The sequence below is a fragment of the Lacerta agilis genome, chromosome 7 (assembly GCF_009819535.1).
Source record: "Lacerta agilis isolate rLacAgi1 chromosome 7, rLacAgi1.pri, whole genome shotgun sequence".
NCBI classification, from domain to species: domain Eukaryota; kingdom Metazoa; phylum Chordata; class Lepidosauria; order Squamata; family Lacertidae; genus Lacerta; species Lacerta agilis.
In genome coordinates, this window is record NC_046318.1 from 5,166,585 (window position 1) to 5,185,001 (window position 18,417).

Sequence of the window (18,417 nt, forward strand, 5' to 3'; positions counted from 1 at the left end):
TCTTCTTTTGTCAATTTTATGTTACTTTTCCAGTGTTTAGCAATTACTATCCTGGCCACTGTTACTGCATACAAAAAATATTCCTTTGGTTTCTTTTGGGATGTCTGTTGCTAACAGGCCCAATAAAAACATTTCTTTTTTTGGGGGGGGAGTATGTCTTAACATTTTCTTTCATTCTTCATACATGGTATCCCAATTCTTTTTTTAATTTTAGGGCACGTCCACCACATATGGAAGAAATTCCCTTCCTTAAGTTTGTACCTCCAATACTTTCCACTGGTGTTTCGGTACATTTTAGCCAATTCCAAGGGTGTAAGATACTATCTGCACATCATTTTTTAAACAAAATTATTTTATGGTATAACATGCTGTAAATCTTATATCTTACCTCTTCGTCTTTTAAGTGCCAATTTAATAATAATTTATACATTCTGGATGAATTTTTATCATCATTTATAATCAATTCTTTGTCTAATTCAGATAATTTCTTATCAAATCCATTTACTTTCTTGTCTTCCTCAAGAACTGCATTTAATTGATGGTATTGTAACCAGCCTATTCCTGTATGTCTTATTGTTTCATTTTTTTTTCATTTGTAATCTATTATTTACTTCCTCTAAAAGATCTTTATATGTCAACGAATTTGAATCCATATTTTTTTCTTTTTACCGCCTCCGCCTCCATTGGTGACAAACTTCATATAAGGCTTTCCTTTCCCAAACTTCATATAAGGCTTTCCTAATAATGTGATTTAGGAATCCCTTGTGAATTTTTAGTTTATTATAACCCAAGTAGCCATGCCACCCCACTATATTCTGGCCTGGTTCCATATTTCGTTAGAACAGCTAATCAATTTGGCATTGTGTCCACAACCAGCATCCACTCTCTGTTTAGCTTACTTTAGCCTTTGACAGCTAGGGGTAAACTTAGGAAGGGAGGCTGTTTCTCTTATGCATGAATAAATGAAAACCAACAGCAATCGTAGGTTTCCCTTACACATAGGCATTGGCACTGAGGGGCTAGTTTATGGTTACCAGATTTTTCCCATGAATCCAGGGACCCTTTTTTTAAAAAAATCATGCTTTATTATCCATAATTACATCTATACATCAAAGACATATCTTCCTTAATTTACATCTGGCAAACTAAGGCCCAGGGGCAAGATCCAGCCCAAACACCTTCAAAATCCGGCCCACGGATGGTCCGGGAATCAGCATGTTCTTACATGAGTAGAATGTGCCCTTTTATTTAAAATGCATTTCTGGGTTATTTTTCTTTTCAAAATATAGTCCGGCCCCCCACAAGGTATGAGGGACAGTGGACCGGCCCCCTCCTGCAAAAGTTTGCTGACCCCTGTCAAGACAATCCCTTCCGCAACCAATGCTGTGAAAACTGTGGATTCCGTAACAAACATTTTTGCTGCTATTCCACGCATAAACTGCTACGGCCACTGGCGATAGGAGGGGAGAGAATCTCCCCCAACCTTAACTTCATGAAATCATGAGAAGCTAAATCGGTATCACAGAATAAGAAACAACTAGCTACTCTCTCTCTTCACTCAGTGCTCAAAGGCTAATCTTTCTCTTTACTAAATTTTCAATTGTTACTGGCAGACTAAGGAGCTAAGAGGGCTGGTGGACAAGGAAGACGGGGCAAGCATATTTATACATCCACTAGCTGAACGTCACCTTGGACCAGTTTGTTCTTCGCATCTTAACTTCCGGCTTGTATTGCTTCTTTGGAGGCAATCCAAATGGGAGAACTGGAGCTGCGTAGGACCCAACCCCAGGTGGCATGGGAGGAGGTGGCGCCCCAAGAGGTGGCGGCGGCGGTGGCATCCCTGGCATCCCAGGAAGAGGTGGCGGTGCTGGGGGCATCCCTGGCAGCGGCGGTGGCGGCGGTGGCATCCCTGGCAGAGGCGGTGGTGGTGGCGGCATCCCTGGCATCCCAGGAAGAGGTGGTGGTGGCGGTGGCGGCATCCCAGGAAGAGGTGGCGGTGGCGGTGGCATTCCTGGCATCCCTGGAAGAGGTGGTGGTGGAGGAGGTGGTGCTGCGCCAGGAAGTGGTGGAGGTGGCGGAGGTGGAGCCGCGCCAGGAAGTGGTGGAGGTGGCGGAGGTGGAGCCGCGCCAGGAAGTGGCGGAGGTGGTGGAGGCGGCAGAGGCACTGCAGTCATGCCAGGAAGGGGCGGTGGAGGTGGCGGAGTTCTTGCCTCACCAGGTAAAGAAGCTGGTTGTTGTGGGAGTTCTGCAGATAAAGAGGAGACCTGCACCATCTTCTTCTTAGTCTCTTCAAGTTCGCTTTCAAGCACAGCCATCTACATTAAAAAATAATAATAATGAAATGGAACAAGTAAGCTTAGCAGGGAGGGACGCGGGTGGTGCTGTGGGTTAAACCACAGAGCCTAGGGCTTGCCGATCGGAAGGTCGGTGGTTCGAATCCCTGTGACGGGGTGAGCTCCCTTTGCTCGGTCCCAGCTCCTGCCAAAAAGCACATCGAAGTGCAAGTAGATAAATAGGTACCGCTCCAGCGGGATGGTAAACGGCGTTTCTGTGTGCTGCTCTGGTTCGCTAGAAGCGGCTTAGTCATGCTGGCCACATCACCCGGAAGCTGTACACTCGGCCAATAAAGCGAGATGAGTGCCGCAACCCCAGAGTCGTCAGCGACTGGACCTAATGGTCAGGGGTCCCTTTACCTTTATAAGCTTAGCAGAGCATCCAATTTCCATGCCAGCAAAACAAACTGCAGTTTATTTGATCTCTGCACTGGTGCTACTTCCTTGGTTCTTCGCATCACAGCTGAGATCTAGCAAATTGCTATCGAAAATGTAAATGGGTGCAAAATGATGCAAACCTCTTTCTACTTCTAGTCGGGAATTGGCTCTGAAAATAATCCAAAAATGGCAACTCATACCCCTCCAACCAGCTCATGTTTCCTCAGCTATCTAGCTCCTAACTATGTTGGAGGGGAGGGGAGGTAAAATGTTTATTTCAACATTTGTGACCGTTTTGTTAGAGTGACCCAATTTTTGGCTGATGTCTTCTCAGAGGTTGGTAATGCAACTGGACAACGTATAATAAAATCTCTGCATTTTGCTTTATTGGATATATTTCAGGAGAGAAATACAGGTGCTCATTCCAAGCCCTTGATTGGTCGTTTATTGGTATCAGCAAGGCTGGTGATTGTCTGATTTGGGGGTGGGGGGATAGCTGGGGCTTCCTTATCAACGTGGTACAAGAAGGTCTGGCCCCTTAGGATCTGAACACACAAAATATACCACACTGATCCCCTATGGCCCATATAAATTCAGGCAATATTCCATCCTAAACATTACCTTGTCATTTAGCAAGGACTTATCCTTTTCCAGGCTCTGCTTTTCTGAAACGATTTGCTCTTTCTCAGCTACTAGTTTTTCTTTCTCTTGAAGAAAATCTTGAATTTTTTGCTCAAAATCACTTTCCTTCTTCTTGATTTCAACTTGTAGTTCATGGCGTGCAGTCAACTCAGAATCCAGCTGAGGGGAAGGATATTAAATGCAAAAATCATTCCAATGTACTCCATGTTGGTTGGACCTCAAGCTGAAATCCTGTGTCCCTTTTTATGGGACTGCATAATTACATGATAATGCAGATTAAAAGGACAGGGAGACAAAGGCTAATACCGTTGAAAATGGCTTCTATAAGCAGAATTGCTTAACAATTTGTAGTCATCAGGGACAAATAGGTAACAAAAGAGATGGAGATAAAGTTAGGTGCAACAAAAGGCAGAACTGTGCAACTAGTGAAAAATGAAGGGATTAACATATTGACAATGGAATAAAAGGGCTTTTCAATTTTAAATCTAGTATTGTTTCATAAAACATCCATATATAAAGTTTAATGATATATACAAATAAACAGCCATGCAAAATATATAATGACGAAGATTTTCATTGGAATTCCTTCCCGCTAAATAATGCCATTCGCCACTCTAAGAGATACTGTTGACAAAACCTCAGCCACCCTTGTGGTTACTTCTGGGCTAATATCAGACAGATAGAATCTGATATTTTCTTTGTGCCGTGATGTTAGACAACCCAGAAAAGGGGATAGCACACGTTTACATAGCTGGTTTTACAATGGACAGTAGAAAAGAATATGTTCTACTGTGTCCAGCACATTCAAAGACCATCCGCCATATCTCTCATTTCTGGGGATGTTTGCCTTTGACAAAAGCTGAGGGGGAAATGTTCAGTTAACATAAAGGCTGGACTGGAATTATTAATTTTGAAATATAAGTGACCTTGTTATTTGTTGTATTTAAACCACAGAACTTGGGGGAGGTATGGTAAAAGCCTCCTCTCCTTGCTACACTTGAAGGCCAACTCCCTATTCAGAAAGGATGGAAATGGCTCCAAGCCAGCCACCTCAGTTTAGTTGTAGTTGTTTTCAGGTGTTGCATTTCACATCTGGGAGAGTTTTAAGTGTGTCAGGAATCTCCTTTACATTTATATTGTAAAGAAAAATGAGACAGTAGATTTTAAAATTAAACAAACAAATGAAACTTGCCGGGTAGCATCAGTTTGAATCACTGAGCAAGGGAAAGTTGAGGAAGGGCACTGAAGAATGTTTAAATCAAATTAATGACTACCAGTGGCTACTAGCCATGAAGGCTGAGTAGTGCCTCTGGTACCGGAAGGTGGCCTTCGGCTGAATATTAGCTGCAAGTGAGTCCAAGTGGGAAGAACACTGCGGCACTCTTGATTTGCTTTTGGGCTTTCCAATGGCATCTGGTTGGCACTATGAAAACAGGGTGCTGATCTCTCTTTGTAGTCTTATGAGACCTGCGTTCCATTCAAAGAACTATGCAGGGGCAGCCCCAGGCAATATACCTATGAAAGTCAGTTCATGGATCCATCTGGCCCAGACGTACCCAAACTAAGGTCTGCGGGCCGGATACGACCCAAGGGACTCAATTATCCGGCCCACGGCAACCCCTGCTGCTGCCATCTGCTCGTATTGGCACAGTGCGGCTGCCCACTTCCAGGTCGGTGGAGCACCGAAAATAGCTTGTGCGCATGTGCAAGCATCATTTCTGGCGCACCTCCGAGTCTGAGGAGGCCCATGTGCACATGCACAAGCTATTTCCGGTGCTCCGTCGACCTGGAAGTGCACCGGAAAAAGCTTGTGCGCATGTGCAAGCGTCATTTCCGGTGCACTTCCGAGTCTGAGGGGGCCCGTGTGCACACGCACAAGCTATTTCCAGTGCTCTGCCGACCCGGAAGTGCACCAGAAATAGTGTGTGTGCACGCGTATGGGTGCGTGCTCCTCCACCCTCCAGCCCGCCACACGATCGGCACTGGAGGAACCGGCCCGAGGCCTGGAAGTTTGCCAACCCCTGATCTAGCCCAATGTTCTCTTGGTACTGGCAACAGCAATCCAGAGTCCCAGGCAGAGATCCTTCCCAGCCTGTTTACCCAAGATCCTTTTGCTGGAGGTGCTGGAGACTGAGCTTGTGGACTTTTGCAGGCAAAGCCCTGCCATTGAGCAAGGACCCTTCTTCTGTAGTACCGGTATTTAGTTTCTCTTTTTAAAAAAATAGGCACTTAAGAAGGTTTTACATTAGCCAGGGGCATTAACGCAATCATGCCCGAGTCTTTCATGGGAGTCAAACAGCATTCAGACAGAGGCAATATAGGGGAAAGGATCCTGCCTTCTGATCAAATAAAACTGAAGCAGATTTTACATATGGGGCACAACTGAAGTTGACCACTTCTGATTGAGAGGGATACATGCCAAGAACACTCTTGGGTCTCTGGGATGCCTACATCCTTTTCATAAATTAAGGTATCTTCCTGAGCTATTATGAATCCCTTCATCAGTGACCATGGTCACAATAATTGACCTGTAAGCAATTCCCCTTTTTCTCCAAATCCCTTGCCCAGTGCCCCATCTCTGCCAAACTGCTAGCACAAAGAAGCAACATGGGCACTGCTCAGTGGCCTTATAGTCTAAACCAGGCTTCCTCAAACTCAGCCCTCCAGGTGTTTTGGGACTACAACTCCCATCATACCTAGCTAGCAGGACCAGTGGTCAGGGATGAGGGGAAATGTAGTCTCAAAACATCTGGACGGCCGAGTTTGAGGAAGCCTGGTCTAAACTGTGGTCCCAGGGATGGTATGAAGGCACACGAGGCAAACACCTCAGGCCTATGCCTTGTGACTGGCTTCAGAGGCCTTGGGCAGTCAGAGTGGCAGGCATTAGAGACAGAGAGTTTTCAGTGGTGGCCCCCAGCTTATGCTACACCCTCCCAAGAGATGGGCAATTGGCCTCGCTGGGGCCAGTTTTGAAAAAGGCTATGGAAACCCTTCTGTTTCTACCTGCTTTAAATTAAGAAGAATTTATTAAGGTTGCTGCTGATATTTGATTATCTGATTTAGATTGCTGGTTACTGGTTCTTGTGGTTATTTTTTATGCTGCACTGTACTCCATTTTAAAGGGTTAGTTAATCTGTAGTTACTGCTCACTGACTGTTTTGACATTTTGTTGATTGCAATTTGGCCTTTACGGTTTTTTTTGTTTTTTTGTTTTTTTGCATTACTGGAACTCTGCTTTTTTTGTTATATGTTTGTAAATTGCTTTAAAAGGACAGTCCTGTAAGGCAGTCCAAATACACTTTAAGTAAATAAGTAAGTAGAATATTAACCTTCTTCTCCAGTTCAATGGCTTTGGCTTGACTTTTTGCCACCTTGTTTTGATCAATCAAGTTATCTGCAGAGAGAGAAAAGAACGAACCAGTTAAGATCTTCACAATGGGGGGGAGGGACTCCATTTTATATCAGTGTCACATCTGCAGTGCATTACAGTTTATCTTCTGGGGAAAGCCCTGCCTTGTATATCCTTGAACTTCTTCACTTTTAAAAACAAGCTGGATCAATTCACCTAGCACAGCTGCTGGAGACATCTATTTCCTTCTGCTTCAGCAGACTTCACTGAGGAACAAGGATATTTTATTGGGACTAGGATATTTGGGCACTTGGTACTGATTTATTTATTTTTTTGGTAAGCAAGAATTCTACACCAAAGTTGCCTAAAATCTACACTAAGCACAGCTAAATCAGAAGGGCAGCAGTTCGAATCCCCACGACGGGGTGTGCTCCCAATGCTCGGTCCCAGCTCCTGCCCACCTAGCGGTTCAAAAGCACGTCAAAGTGCAAGTAGATACATAGGTACCACTCCAGCAGGAAGGTAAACGGCGTTTCCGTGCGCTGCTCTGGTTCACCAGAAGCGGCTTAGTCATGCTGGCCACATGACCCGGAAGCTGTACGCCGGCTCCCTCGGCCAGTAACACCAGATGAGTGCCGCAACCCCAGAGTCGTCTGTGACTGGACCTAATGGTTGGGGTCCCTTTACCTTTTACCCATTCTCCAGAGTTTATTTTACTAGCGATGGGAAAGTGCTAAGAGGTATACTTCTGCATTAGTATCTCATATCATGGAATCTTGAGGAAAAATACATTTTTGTGTGTGCAGTTTACAAAGCATAATGTGTCCGGACCCACCTATCAGACCTTCAATATTAAGTTCAAGGTGCTTGCACTTGAAATCTGGATCAGCACCATTCTTGTGCAGGACTATCTGAGAAATACATTCATCAATCAGCTTAAAATACTGAGGCCTAGGGCAGGAGAAAAGAAAAGGAAGAGAGCGTTAGTGCCAATGTGCAAGAGTGCAGGCTTGCTTGAGACATCCCAAGACCAAGCCAAGGCAATAATACCTTTATGTCTCAACTACACAAAATAGCCTACCTACATGAGAAACGCTCCCCTGTCCTCTTCATAGTAACACATTGCTGAAGACACGCCTGCTCATTTACCTCCCAACTCCCACCTCTTCCTTCCTTCTAATTCCGTATTTACTGTCCAATCACCCTTTCTCATGCTGTGGGGGTAAAATGTTCTAATATGAGGAAAAGGTCATTTTCTGAGCAGAGGCATTTGATGAGCAACTTCTTCCATGAATTTTGTAGTAGCCTGAATCCTCCCCTCCCCCCAAAACAAAGAAGCCCTGATGAGCATCCCTGTCAAAGGCGTACCTAGGCTCCCTTGTGCCCTTGGCAAGGAGCTGTATTGGTGCCTCCAATGCCAGGGAAACCATGGAGCAGAAACTCAAAAAGTTTGCTTTTCAATACCTTTGGTGCTCTGTCAGTGACTTCTTCTCCAGCCATCTGTGTCTGCTCTTCTGCTGCTGCTCCTCCACCTCAACTGGTCTGTCTGTCTGTCTGTCTGTCTGTCTCCCTCGCTCTGCTCATTGCTTTACCTCCTGGCCACTCTGAGTCCAAGCGGAGAGGCACAGTTTTTGTGCCCACCTGGGTCTGCTCCCTTGGCAGAGGCCAATCAAACCCCTAGGTACATCCCTGATCACTGTCATCCACATACTGCCAGCACCACCTTTTGTGACTCAATGGCAGTTTCCCCTCTTTACCTGGCTTCATAGTCATTGCGGACTAGCAGGAGATGCTGCAGAATAGAAAGGAGATGCTGCTCTGCCTTAGAGTCCTTTACTGTATTGTGCAGAATCTGGAAAACTTCATTGAAATCAGTGGAAATCAATGGTTAAGGATGCTAAAGCTACTTTGAAGACACACAGATGAACTCACCTAGGAGACCTAGTCTGTCCCCTTAGACTTATCCACCACCCTCTCAACTTGCACACCAACCATAAATGACATACCAGGCATAGGCAAACTCGGCCCTCCAGATGTTTTGAGACTACAATTACCATCATCCCTGACCACTGGTCCTGTTAGCTAGGGATGATGGGAGTTGCAGTCCCAAAACATCTGGAGGGCTGAGTTTGCCTATGCCTGACTTATACAGAACTGTATGCAATACACTTTTCACCAGCTGTCAAACCTTGCATTTACCACCATAGTTTGGCTACAAGACTTTTGTACAAGCCTTAAAACAGCTCAAATAGACAGATCATGGGAGATACCACAACTTTGGGTCCCAGGAACTAACCGTTTAGGATTCAACACATTTCCAGTCATTCTTCCTCAAGGTGGCTTCCCTGCCCCTACTCCTGAACACAATCTAAGAGAGATTCCCATTGTGGGTTTGGCTACAAGTGGGCATTTAAAACAAAGATTCTTTTTGGGGTGTTCTGTTTCCGTGAATATATTTGCATATTTCAGGTGCACTCTGGTGGCCAAGCACACAAATTACCACTCTTAAAACATTGTTTCTCGCGATGCAGTTCTTCAAATCCAGGCACCAAACTTTTCCCACTAGTCCTTTGTTCTTTTCCTCTACCCTTCCACCAGCTTCGCATCTCTCTCTCCTTCCCCAGAGGCAACTAGCCCCTCAGTGCCAATGCCTATGCATAAGGGAAGCCTGTGGTTGCTGTTGGTTTTAATGTATTCATGTATAAGAGAAACAGTCTCCCTTCCTTCCTAAGTTTACCTCCAGCTACCAAAGGCACCATCTTCAACTGAACAGAGAGTGGGTGCAGGTTTGGGGCACAGTGCCATATTGATTAGCTGTTCTGACGAAATATGGAACCAGGCCAGAACAAAATGTTAAAAGTTAAATGGTTTCAATATATATGGCACTTCACAAAGTATACGTGGATAGATCCCTGCCCCAAGAAGCTTATATTCTAAAATTAGCACATCTCTCTTCCAGCTACTCAGAAGGATATTCCATTTCAATGCGAATCTCCTCAAAGCGGTTTTTGAGTTCTGCAGAATCTTCTTCAGCATATTCTTCAAATAGCAACAGGTGCACCAGCAGTTCCTCATTGTCTTGAGCATGCAGCTCCTACAGAGGTTACAACATTAAAGTCATCACCATCCTCATTTCTGGAGTTCCAGCTCTGTACTCTATGCAGATATCCTATTGCTGGCCAACTACTGTACTGGTTCTTTCTCTCTTTCACACACATGGACAGTGATTAACTGGAACCATCCGAGAACAGACACAAACGAATTAATACAGTACCATGCTCCATAATGGTCCTCTTCGCATCTGCCTCCACACATACAATGAACGTGTAGAGGAAGGCAAGACCACATCTCAATGAGCCCACCCACCCAAACACCCATGTGTTCAGCAGGACACATGAAGAAAAATGCATCTATGCATACAGTGGAACTGATCATGTAGGGGTGTCTACAAGAGTGCATGCAACAATCCTTTTCACAGGTACTGCTCTATGCACATACATCATGTGACAGGGCAATGCAGCAGGGTTGAGGGCAAAGCCATTCCACTGTCTCATGTTTAGCATGCACGAAAGGTCTAATAGAGGTCTAATACCCATTAAGGGATCCATTATCCATTAAGAAATAAAAGACTCTGCAACTGCTGAAGCAAACTCAGTTGGGGAACTGTAAACAATGTAGTGTTAAAAAATCTTGCAAATCCTGGCCATTTGGGGAAACTGCTGGTTCAGTGCAAATCTTCAGCATATTCAAGACAACCCACAGCTGCTCTCACTTCTTTCACACTTCAAACAAAGCACTGAGAGATAAGATGTCCCTAAAAACAGCAACACCTGGCAGCAGAAAAGAAAGATGCGCCTCACCTTGAGGATCTGCTGGAGTCCAGAACGCATGAGCTCACTGCGGATGTGAACTCTGAAGTCAAGTTCATCTCCTGGAATGATTAGGGCATTGATCAACTGTAGGCAGGCAACCTAAGAAAATAATGAAGAGAGGTTCCATGTCAGATCTAGCCAAGCATTCTCAGAAATAGCACGCTAAGCCCTTGAAGCAAACCTGACAAAGAAGTTTGCCAGTTAAGACTGTCTGCAGTGTGTGTGTGTGTGTGTACACACACACAAACACACTCACTGACTCTTAATTCATACCAAAGCAGCACAAAAAAGTCCAGGATGCTGGTATAATGAGTAGCAAATTCAAGACATAAGTACCAGTGGCTATATGGACAAAATGAGGATTGAGAAATAATAAAGATGTATCAGCAGAAGTTTGAGGTCTGCAGAAGTACAGATTTTGATTTTATTTTTTGCTGCAGGCCCTACTTGTTACCTTTAATGCCATTGAGGTGTCACTCTTCAGGCCATCCAAGATGGGCTTGAATCGTTCCACTTCATCCATTTCTGCTCGTTGTGTCATTGCCGCCAGAACTTGCTCATGCCTATGTAAGAGTTGGGAAAACAAATCAGTAACAGATTATCTGACAGTGCAATGCTAGCCATGTCTACTTGCTAGTCCCAATGAGTTGAATGAGATGCACTCCCAGGTGCTTTACAGATGGCACGTCTGACTTTCATATGCTCGCAACAGGAAACTATGTAAGAGTTTGATAAATTGTGCATCTACTGTATTAAAAATTCTAAAAACTGTTAAGAACCAATGTTGCCTTGGATCCAGGGGACCAAAAACCCTCCTAAGCAATATGGAGTAAGATGTGACCCCAAACCTTACACAAGCTTTGTTCAGCTTGTGCTTCTTAGGCTTCAGGTCGTTGTGCAGATCACATGCACATTAAAACTTGCAATTTAGATGTAGCCTTCCAGTTTTTAATGTATTTTGAAAAGGATCCCAAGTGCTAGACTGCCCACCTATGAAATACAACTAAACAAAAAGATAAATCTCCTATAGTCACTTACATATCCACAGGTTGAGGCAGAATGCAGAGGGCAGACAGTAGCGTGATAGCATCAATCATCATGGATGGGACTTTGGGGTCAACTGCTCTTGCCAAAAGCAGGATCCCCTCCTCTGTTTCAAGCATCGTCTTAATTCCAAACTAAAAAAGAGGGGGGGACACACCCACTGAGTGCATGCACATAGAGAAAGGTTGCAAATGCCATAGGAAGAGAATAAGGCAACTGTCTAACCTGGGCAATGGGTGCAAGGGGCGGGGCCTAGCCCCCCAAAGCTGACATGTGCAAAAGTGATGTGGGGAAGATCCCGTAAGTGTGCAAATTTAAGAAGGGGAGCATCTCAACTGAGAGTAATCACACTGGAGGTTTCTCACCATTAATCTAGAAGTTCATTTACAATTCATCTCTTCTCTCCTCAAAGTATTGATGTGCTTTAACATATATACATTTTAGATCACATTATTTCCCTCTTATCTTCAATTCTGTTGCTTGTTTAATTTACACTGCCTCTTCATTCTGATCATGTTTCTCCTTTTTTCTTCTCTCCTTGGCTTCGTCTTGCTACCTTCCTTCCAATACAATATGGTTCCTATTTTCATTTGTTTTTGGAATATTTTTATTAAGAAAAATTTAAATCAATAAATTTTGTCAATATTACAACCAATTACATTTTACCCCCTTTCCCCCTCCCTCTCCCGCCCTCCTCAGACTTCCCTCAGCTCCCTTTCCCGATTTATTTTATTCATATTGTTTCTGCATGTTATAAAAATTGTACATATCTTTTCCCTGTTTATTCATATTCTATTAATTAAAAAATTGTGTATGTTTATTCAAAACCTGCCAGTGAGTCTAAGTCTCTTTGTTGCATTTTCAAATAATTTGTAAAAAGTTCCCATTCTTCCTTAAAGTCCCGGTTGTCCTTCCCACGTAGTTATGGTTCCTATTTTCAAATAGCTCTCCTCCCTTGCTTTCTTATTGCTTTCTTCTCCCCTCTTAACCTCCCTGCTGCTGCTGTGTGTTGGCTGCGAGGAAGCCGTGGCTGCGCTCTGCTCCAGGTGACTGCCATCAGCCTGAGACCCTGCAATACCATCTGCCTTTCCATCAGGCAAATAGAAGGGGAAGGCTTCCTAAGGCAATGCGCCATGTGCAACACTACTTGGCATGGCACTTGGTGTCGCCATGGAGCCTCTCTGCTTCTCTGCCCAGCACCAGATTTCTCAGTGGTGACCCAGGTCTTGGAGCCTGAGCTTCCGCAGCAGCAGCAGCAGCAGCAGCCTGCCATGAACCAGCTTAGGCAGCATTTTATTTGACGATGATGCAGTTTCAAATGTGTCTCTTATATCTGATCTCCTTTAGTGGTGTTTTATTTTGAAATGTTTAAGCTTTTTGTTTGTGTGTTTGTTAACTTTGTTGTGTCAATCGTGCATTCTATATTTGAAATCTTTAAGATAATATTTTAGTTTCCTGCTAGCATTGTTGCTTTGAAGTACACTATATTTGATTTTCTTCTGCAAATGTTCTATTTTGCATTGTATTTTTTTAAAGCATAAAGTGGTATAGGAACAAAAATATTATTTATTATTAATAGTAATAATACCATCTTGTTTCTAACCTGAAGAGCTCTCTCTCTCTTCCATCTCCCTTCCCCCATTCCCAGCTACTGGAAAATTCTTGCACCATATATTCGTTGGGCTGGCTCAAGTCTCAATTAAAACATTTATCCCATTACTTCCCATAGCCACCTACATTCCTATTCCATTTCCCCCCCCTTTTGTGTCTGTTCTCAACTGCAAACTGAAGAATGGTCTGGCTTCTTGAGCAATTGTTAAACAGAGCTGAGGCACACTGTGTTCTTAACCACCACCCTCATTTTTCACTTGACTTTCTGAAGTTTGCCCACTGATTCTAAAAAAGTAAGAAATGGCAGGTCACAAATATTTATGTGGAAAACAAAGGACATACCTTATTGTTCATGAAAGCTTTTAAGCATCTAATGATCTCATGTTTGATCCGGGTGTCATATGGCCTAGCGGGGGATAGAGAAAACAATCTGATTATTTATGGTCATCGGTTCCTATACAATTATGTATAATTTTACCACTCCACTCAAAGAAGCTCCTGGTCCTTCTAATAATCCAGATATCAGGCAGCATTAAGACTTGAAACAAGTAGGATGTTTGGAAAAGACTGCTTCCCTCAATCTGAGCTCCACTTTCCCCACCCACATATTTGCATCCTTGGCCCAACTCAGCTCCTATATTCTCTTCTCTCAACCATGTATGAAAGCAAAGCAAAACATATCATGAAAGCCTATTTGCAGGCATATATAAAGATATCTTTGTCCCATTTATCTTAAAATGCTCCACACCAAAACAAAATAATCTCATTTATTTCTTTGTTTTATTTCTAGCATTTGTACTCTGCTTTTCAACCATTTAGGCTCCCCAGAGTGGCTGACATGCAATCAATGTAGGCTGACTCAACAATGAAGTACATTCTTGAAGTACAAGCAAAACACATTTTTAATCTACTCCTATATTTAGAAAAAATGGCTGAGAAATATTATATACATGAATTTAAGCGGGTTTGATTTAAATGTTCTCCTACCCAGAAGCTTCATCCTTCTCATCGTGAAGTCCTTTCAGTATGATCAGCAGACAATCGAGGCCCTCAGCTCCAAAATTTTGCACCCAGCTGGAAAGATTGCACCATGAAAGCATATTAGCAGAGTTGAAAAGATACACATCTGAGCAGCTGTGGTTTCTGAGCAGCCAACAGGGCTGGTCCCACCATTGGCAATGCAAGAAAACCACCTCAGGCGGCAGATACTGAGGAAGGGCATTGGTGGTAGCCCCCTGCCCTCCTAAGCCCCTGAGCTATTTCCCTTTATTGGAAGACTTGTTACATGGCCTGGCCTGGCCTCCTAAACTAGCCTGCTGTCTCAGGGGCAGTGGAGAACATTGCCCTGTAACCAGTATTGAAACAAGATTCATCGGGCAGTCCAGTTGGCTTCTGTAGATGGAATGTCCTGTGCTTCAGCTTACAAAATTTCTTGGGTCAGCCACTGCAGCTAAGCTGGGTCCAACCAAGACTTTTACCTGACAGGATTATTGTTGAGTGACACACGCAGAGACTCCAAACAATTAAGCAGCTGTGCATCTCTGAGACCAGATTTCAGTTCCTGGATGTACATCATAGGAGACTTGGAACTCTCCTTTTGACTCATGCCCTGCAAGAGAGAGAATGACAGTGGTCAAGGCAACTGGCAATACTATCGGGATACAGACGGTGGTGGTCAAAGCAAATATCTGCTGGTTTTCTCAGCTGAACAGAAATTACTCATTCAGAGCAACATTTCACAGAATTAATGGGGGGGATTCGGCTAACCAGCGGAACCCCTGAGCAAGCAATTCCACTTACGCAAAACAGCTCCCCCCTCCCGCTGAAATTGGCTCAGGACAGCAGGGAGAATCCCCAGAGCAGCATTGGTGGGGGTGGGAATATTTTGCATTTCTAAATTTCAAGGATGATTTCCCAATTGGAACTTGGAGGGACGGGCTCTGTTTTGTGGTCAGATTCCAAAGGAGTTTTTTTTTTTAGTATTTTTCCGGGGGGGGGGGATTAAATATATATAAAGCCAGTGTGGTGTAGTGGTTAAGAGCGGTAGACTCATAATCTGGGGAACCGGGTTCGCGTCTCCGCTCCTCCACATGCAGCTGCTGGGTGACCTTGGGCTAGTCACACTTCTCTGAAGTCTCTCAGCCCCACTCACCTCACAGAGTGTTTGTTGTGGGGGAGGAAGGGAAAGGAGAATGTTAGCCGCTTTGAGACTCCTTCGGGTAGTGATAAAGCGGGATATCAAATCCAAACTCTTCTTAAACAGCTACATTTTTTGAACCAATTGTTAATTTGCAAGCTGGTAAGGTGATAAAACAGTGCAACAGCACAACTGAAGTCAACAGGGAGACTGAAAGAGGCTGCAGCCTAAAAATGCCAGGTAGGCATAAACAGACAAACTCCACTGCTGAAGACTCTCTTGCCCCAGGGACTCCCAACAGCAACTTGCTTTTTTACCCTACCAGACATTATTGTGATCTATAAATGTGATATCTCCGTTGATTTCAACCAAGGTATCACAAATGCACAATGGTGTGAAATATTTTCAAAGTAATAAATAAATTCTACTTTTAAGAAAATGGCGTGTGCGCAAGATACTGTTTATGTTCTAAAACCCAGATTTCCAACCAGAAATAAACTAGAGGAAGAATCAACTGGGTATCCGAATCCTAGACCTGTGGGACACAACTGTTCGTTTCTGATCATCCCTCCTTGTACACTCATAGCCTGAGTCTCCTGGGTCTGGTTCCAGTTCCCCTGAGAACCTCCACTGTCAATATGAAATGTAAGACAATGGATGCAAAACCACTTATTCTTTTCATTCTTTGATTACTAAGCAAACCTCGCAAAGGAGAACTATTCAAAGGCAACTAAGCAACAGCTAACCATTAACACAATCTTACAGGGTGGATAAAAACCAATGTGGTTTTTTTTAAGGATTTTTTTTTATTTTAATCGGATTTTTTTTAAAAAAAAATTAATTGGATTTTTAAAATAAAATGCTTTTGAAGGGAAAATCTTTCTAAAGATGGTTTTCTATTAACATTTGGACATTATAGTCCAAAGGCTATTCATCAGGATGTAAGGATTTGTTTTAAGTTTTTCATGTGTGCTAAAACTCAGTCTAAGTTTGTTTGTTTTTTTAAATCGTTTGACCATATCAGTCAACAAACATGGATATATATGCTATAATGTTGTTGTTTTAGTTAAATAAATTGTTTAAATTGTTTTTAAGGAAATGATTATTTTTCTCCTACAATAAAGTGCAGCAGAAAAGTTGTCCAACTATAAAGGTAACTTATTAAGCCTCACAATAATTTCATAATTATCTGTCTATGTATTTCTAATAGTATAACCAAATCAGTAATTTTGATATAACTGTAAAACTACTCTGGAAATTTATTATTCCCAAAATGAACCTTCATCTGGTTGTTTCAGATGGAGTCCCTCCCAGCCGTAACTGGAGATGCCAGGGACTGAACTTGGGAACATCTGCAAGCAAAGAAGGTGCTCCACCATTGAGCTCCTGGCCCTTCTCTGTAGCTGAGCAGCAGTACTGCAAGTGAGCGGTTAGCGTGTGTTAACAGCCAGCCAATTCCAAAGTTATGCTGTTCAGCCTTTTACGTGAGCAAATAATGACACTTTACACATCATCACCTTTATGATATGACTGACTCAACACCTTCCCATAGCATGCAGATTTCTCCCCACCCTTGGCAGGTATCTCCTGAACACTACTTCTTAAAGTCACCTGCATAGCAGCAGAGAGAACTGCTCCTCTGGGCAAAAAGGCTTACACCCTCATAGACTCATAGATCTGTGGAGTTGGAAGCGACCCCGCAAAGTGCTCCCTTATTTTGACCACTCCGTCTCAGCTTTCCCAAGACAAGAACTCACAGCTTTGGAAGTATGCAGGTACTGGGAGACCATCTCTCTCTTGATGCCAATGTCCTTCTCCCGTAGAGGTTGCTGCTTTTCTGCATTTAGATTCATATCCACCTATTGAAGAAAGCAAGAGAGAAATGTCCTTTCATTCGCAGGCGGCTCTCTTCTCATGTCAAAATTGTAAGAGGGGATGATCCTTGGCCTTCCTCCCCACGTGACACAGTTTCTCTTCTCCCTAATGAATTCTGGCTTCAGGGGTTTGGCAAGGGGTGGGGTGGGGATCCCAGAGATCATGCAAACTTCACATAGGGCAGGTGGAGAAGGAAGTTAAGGGACCACCAAGATGCTCTCTGTCACCTACTGTATAAGCAAAGTAGCCTTTTTGCCTTGCCATTGTTATTAGAACAGCCTGGAAGTTCTGTTCCAGTCCATCTGACTTCCCCTGTTTCATAGCTCAGCTCAGCTTCCCACAAGTCCTGAATCTCTGCTTCCCTTTTGTGAATGCATGACAGTGTGTCTTTGGGCCTTGGAAAGATGAGGACTGATCCCGAACCACCACCCAGTACTTAACCTTTTAAGAACTTACCAGCATCTGCTCAAAGAGGGCCAGCACATCCTTGTCTGAAACATCCTGCAGCAACTGACTTGAGCCAGGAGTATCTGGATAGGAAGCAGCAGAATTCCTATGAGCCACGTTGGGCTTTTCCTTCTCCTTCTTTATCCTCATGCTGGTAAATCTTTCAAGCTGATTAAGAAAACCGGAAATTAGCACAACTGTCTTTCTGTCTTCTTTGTAATACATTTTACATCTTGTATTATTTCTTTGGAGTTAATTATGGATGAGGCTTCTTGTACATTTCTGATTTTTTAAAATGAAAATGGTCTTCAGTTATCATACACGATAGGGGTCAAATCAGATTCCTCAGTGGATTTGAAAGCTAAGCTTGGGACACTCATGTAGGAAACATTTGCAAAACAGCTGTTATTTTACAGGCTCTCAAAGTAGCAAAAGATGAATATTCCAATTAGGAATGAATTTGTCAGTTTCTCCCTCTTCCAGTCTTAAATTCAGTTCACCCCCTAGCCCTATCACTTTGCTTTAAAAGGAAAAAAAACCCACTTGAGGATTCATATACATTTTCATTCATAATTCTATTGTGCACATTTTATACAAATTTGCCTAATGTAATGTTTTTGCAAGCAATTTCCCCTAAAATATCTCTGTACATTTTTTCACTACTTTCACACATTTTTGTATGCAATTCCCCCTACAACTCATTTTTTTATTGGAAAACTGCATCAGAAA

At 43.3% G+C, this 18,417-nt stretch overlaps 1 protein-coding gene across 3 annotated transcripts in view; it reads right to left on the minus strand.

Annotated features, from left to right (window-relative positions):
* Nucleotides 1–18,417, minus strand: part of DIAPH1 (diaphanous related formin 1) — a 95,459-nt gene that overhangs the window by 55,149 nt on the left and 21,893 nt on the right. For 2 of the 3 annotated variants that reach the window (XM_033154239.1, XM_033154240.1), the window contains exons 3-16: nucleotides 17,698–17,856; nucleotides 17,124–17,225; nucleotides 14,708–14,838; nucleotides 14,217–14,303; nucleotides 13,572–13,635; nucleotides 11,613–11,752; nucleotides 11,029–11,137; nucleotides 10,563–10,673; nucleotides 9,678–9,796; nucleotides 8,460–8,576; nucleotides 7,538–7,653; nucleotides 6,683–6,747; nucleotides 3,333–3,512; nucleotides 1,689–2,315 (exon numbers count right to left, since the gene is read on the minus strand). In XM_033154239.1, coding sequence (XP_033010130.1) covers nucleotides 1,689–2,315; nucleotides 3,333–3,512; nucleotides 6,683–6,747; nucleotides 7,538–7,653; nucleotides 8,460–8,576; nucleotides 9,678–9,796; nucleotides 10,563–10,673; nucleotides 11,029–11,137; nucleotides 11,613–11,752; nucleotides 13,572–13,635; nucleotides 14,217–14,303; nucleotides 14,708–14,838; nucleotides 17,124–17,225; nucleotides 17,698–17,856 — 2,127 coding nt within the window. Of the gene's footprint in view, nucleotides 1–1,688; nucleotides 2,316–3,332; nucleotides 3,513–6,682; nucleotides 6,748–7,537; nucleotides 7,654–8,459; nucleotides 8,577–9,677; nucleotides 9,797–10,562; nucleotides 10,674–11,028; nucleotides 11,138–11,612; nucleotides 11,753–13,509; nucleotides 13,534–13,571; nucleotides 13,636–14,216; nucleotides 14,304–14,707; nucleotides 14,839–17,123; nucleotides 17,226–17,697; nucleotides 17,857–18,417 lie in introns of those variants that run through there. The other variant, XM_033154241.1, reaches the window with a different exon arrangement.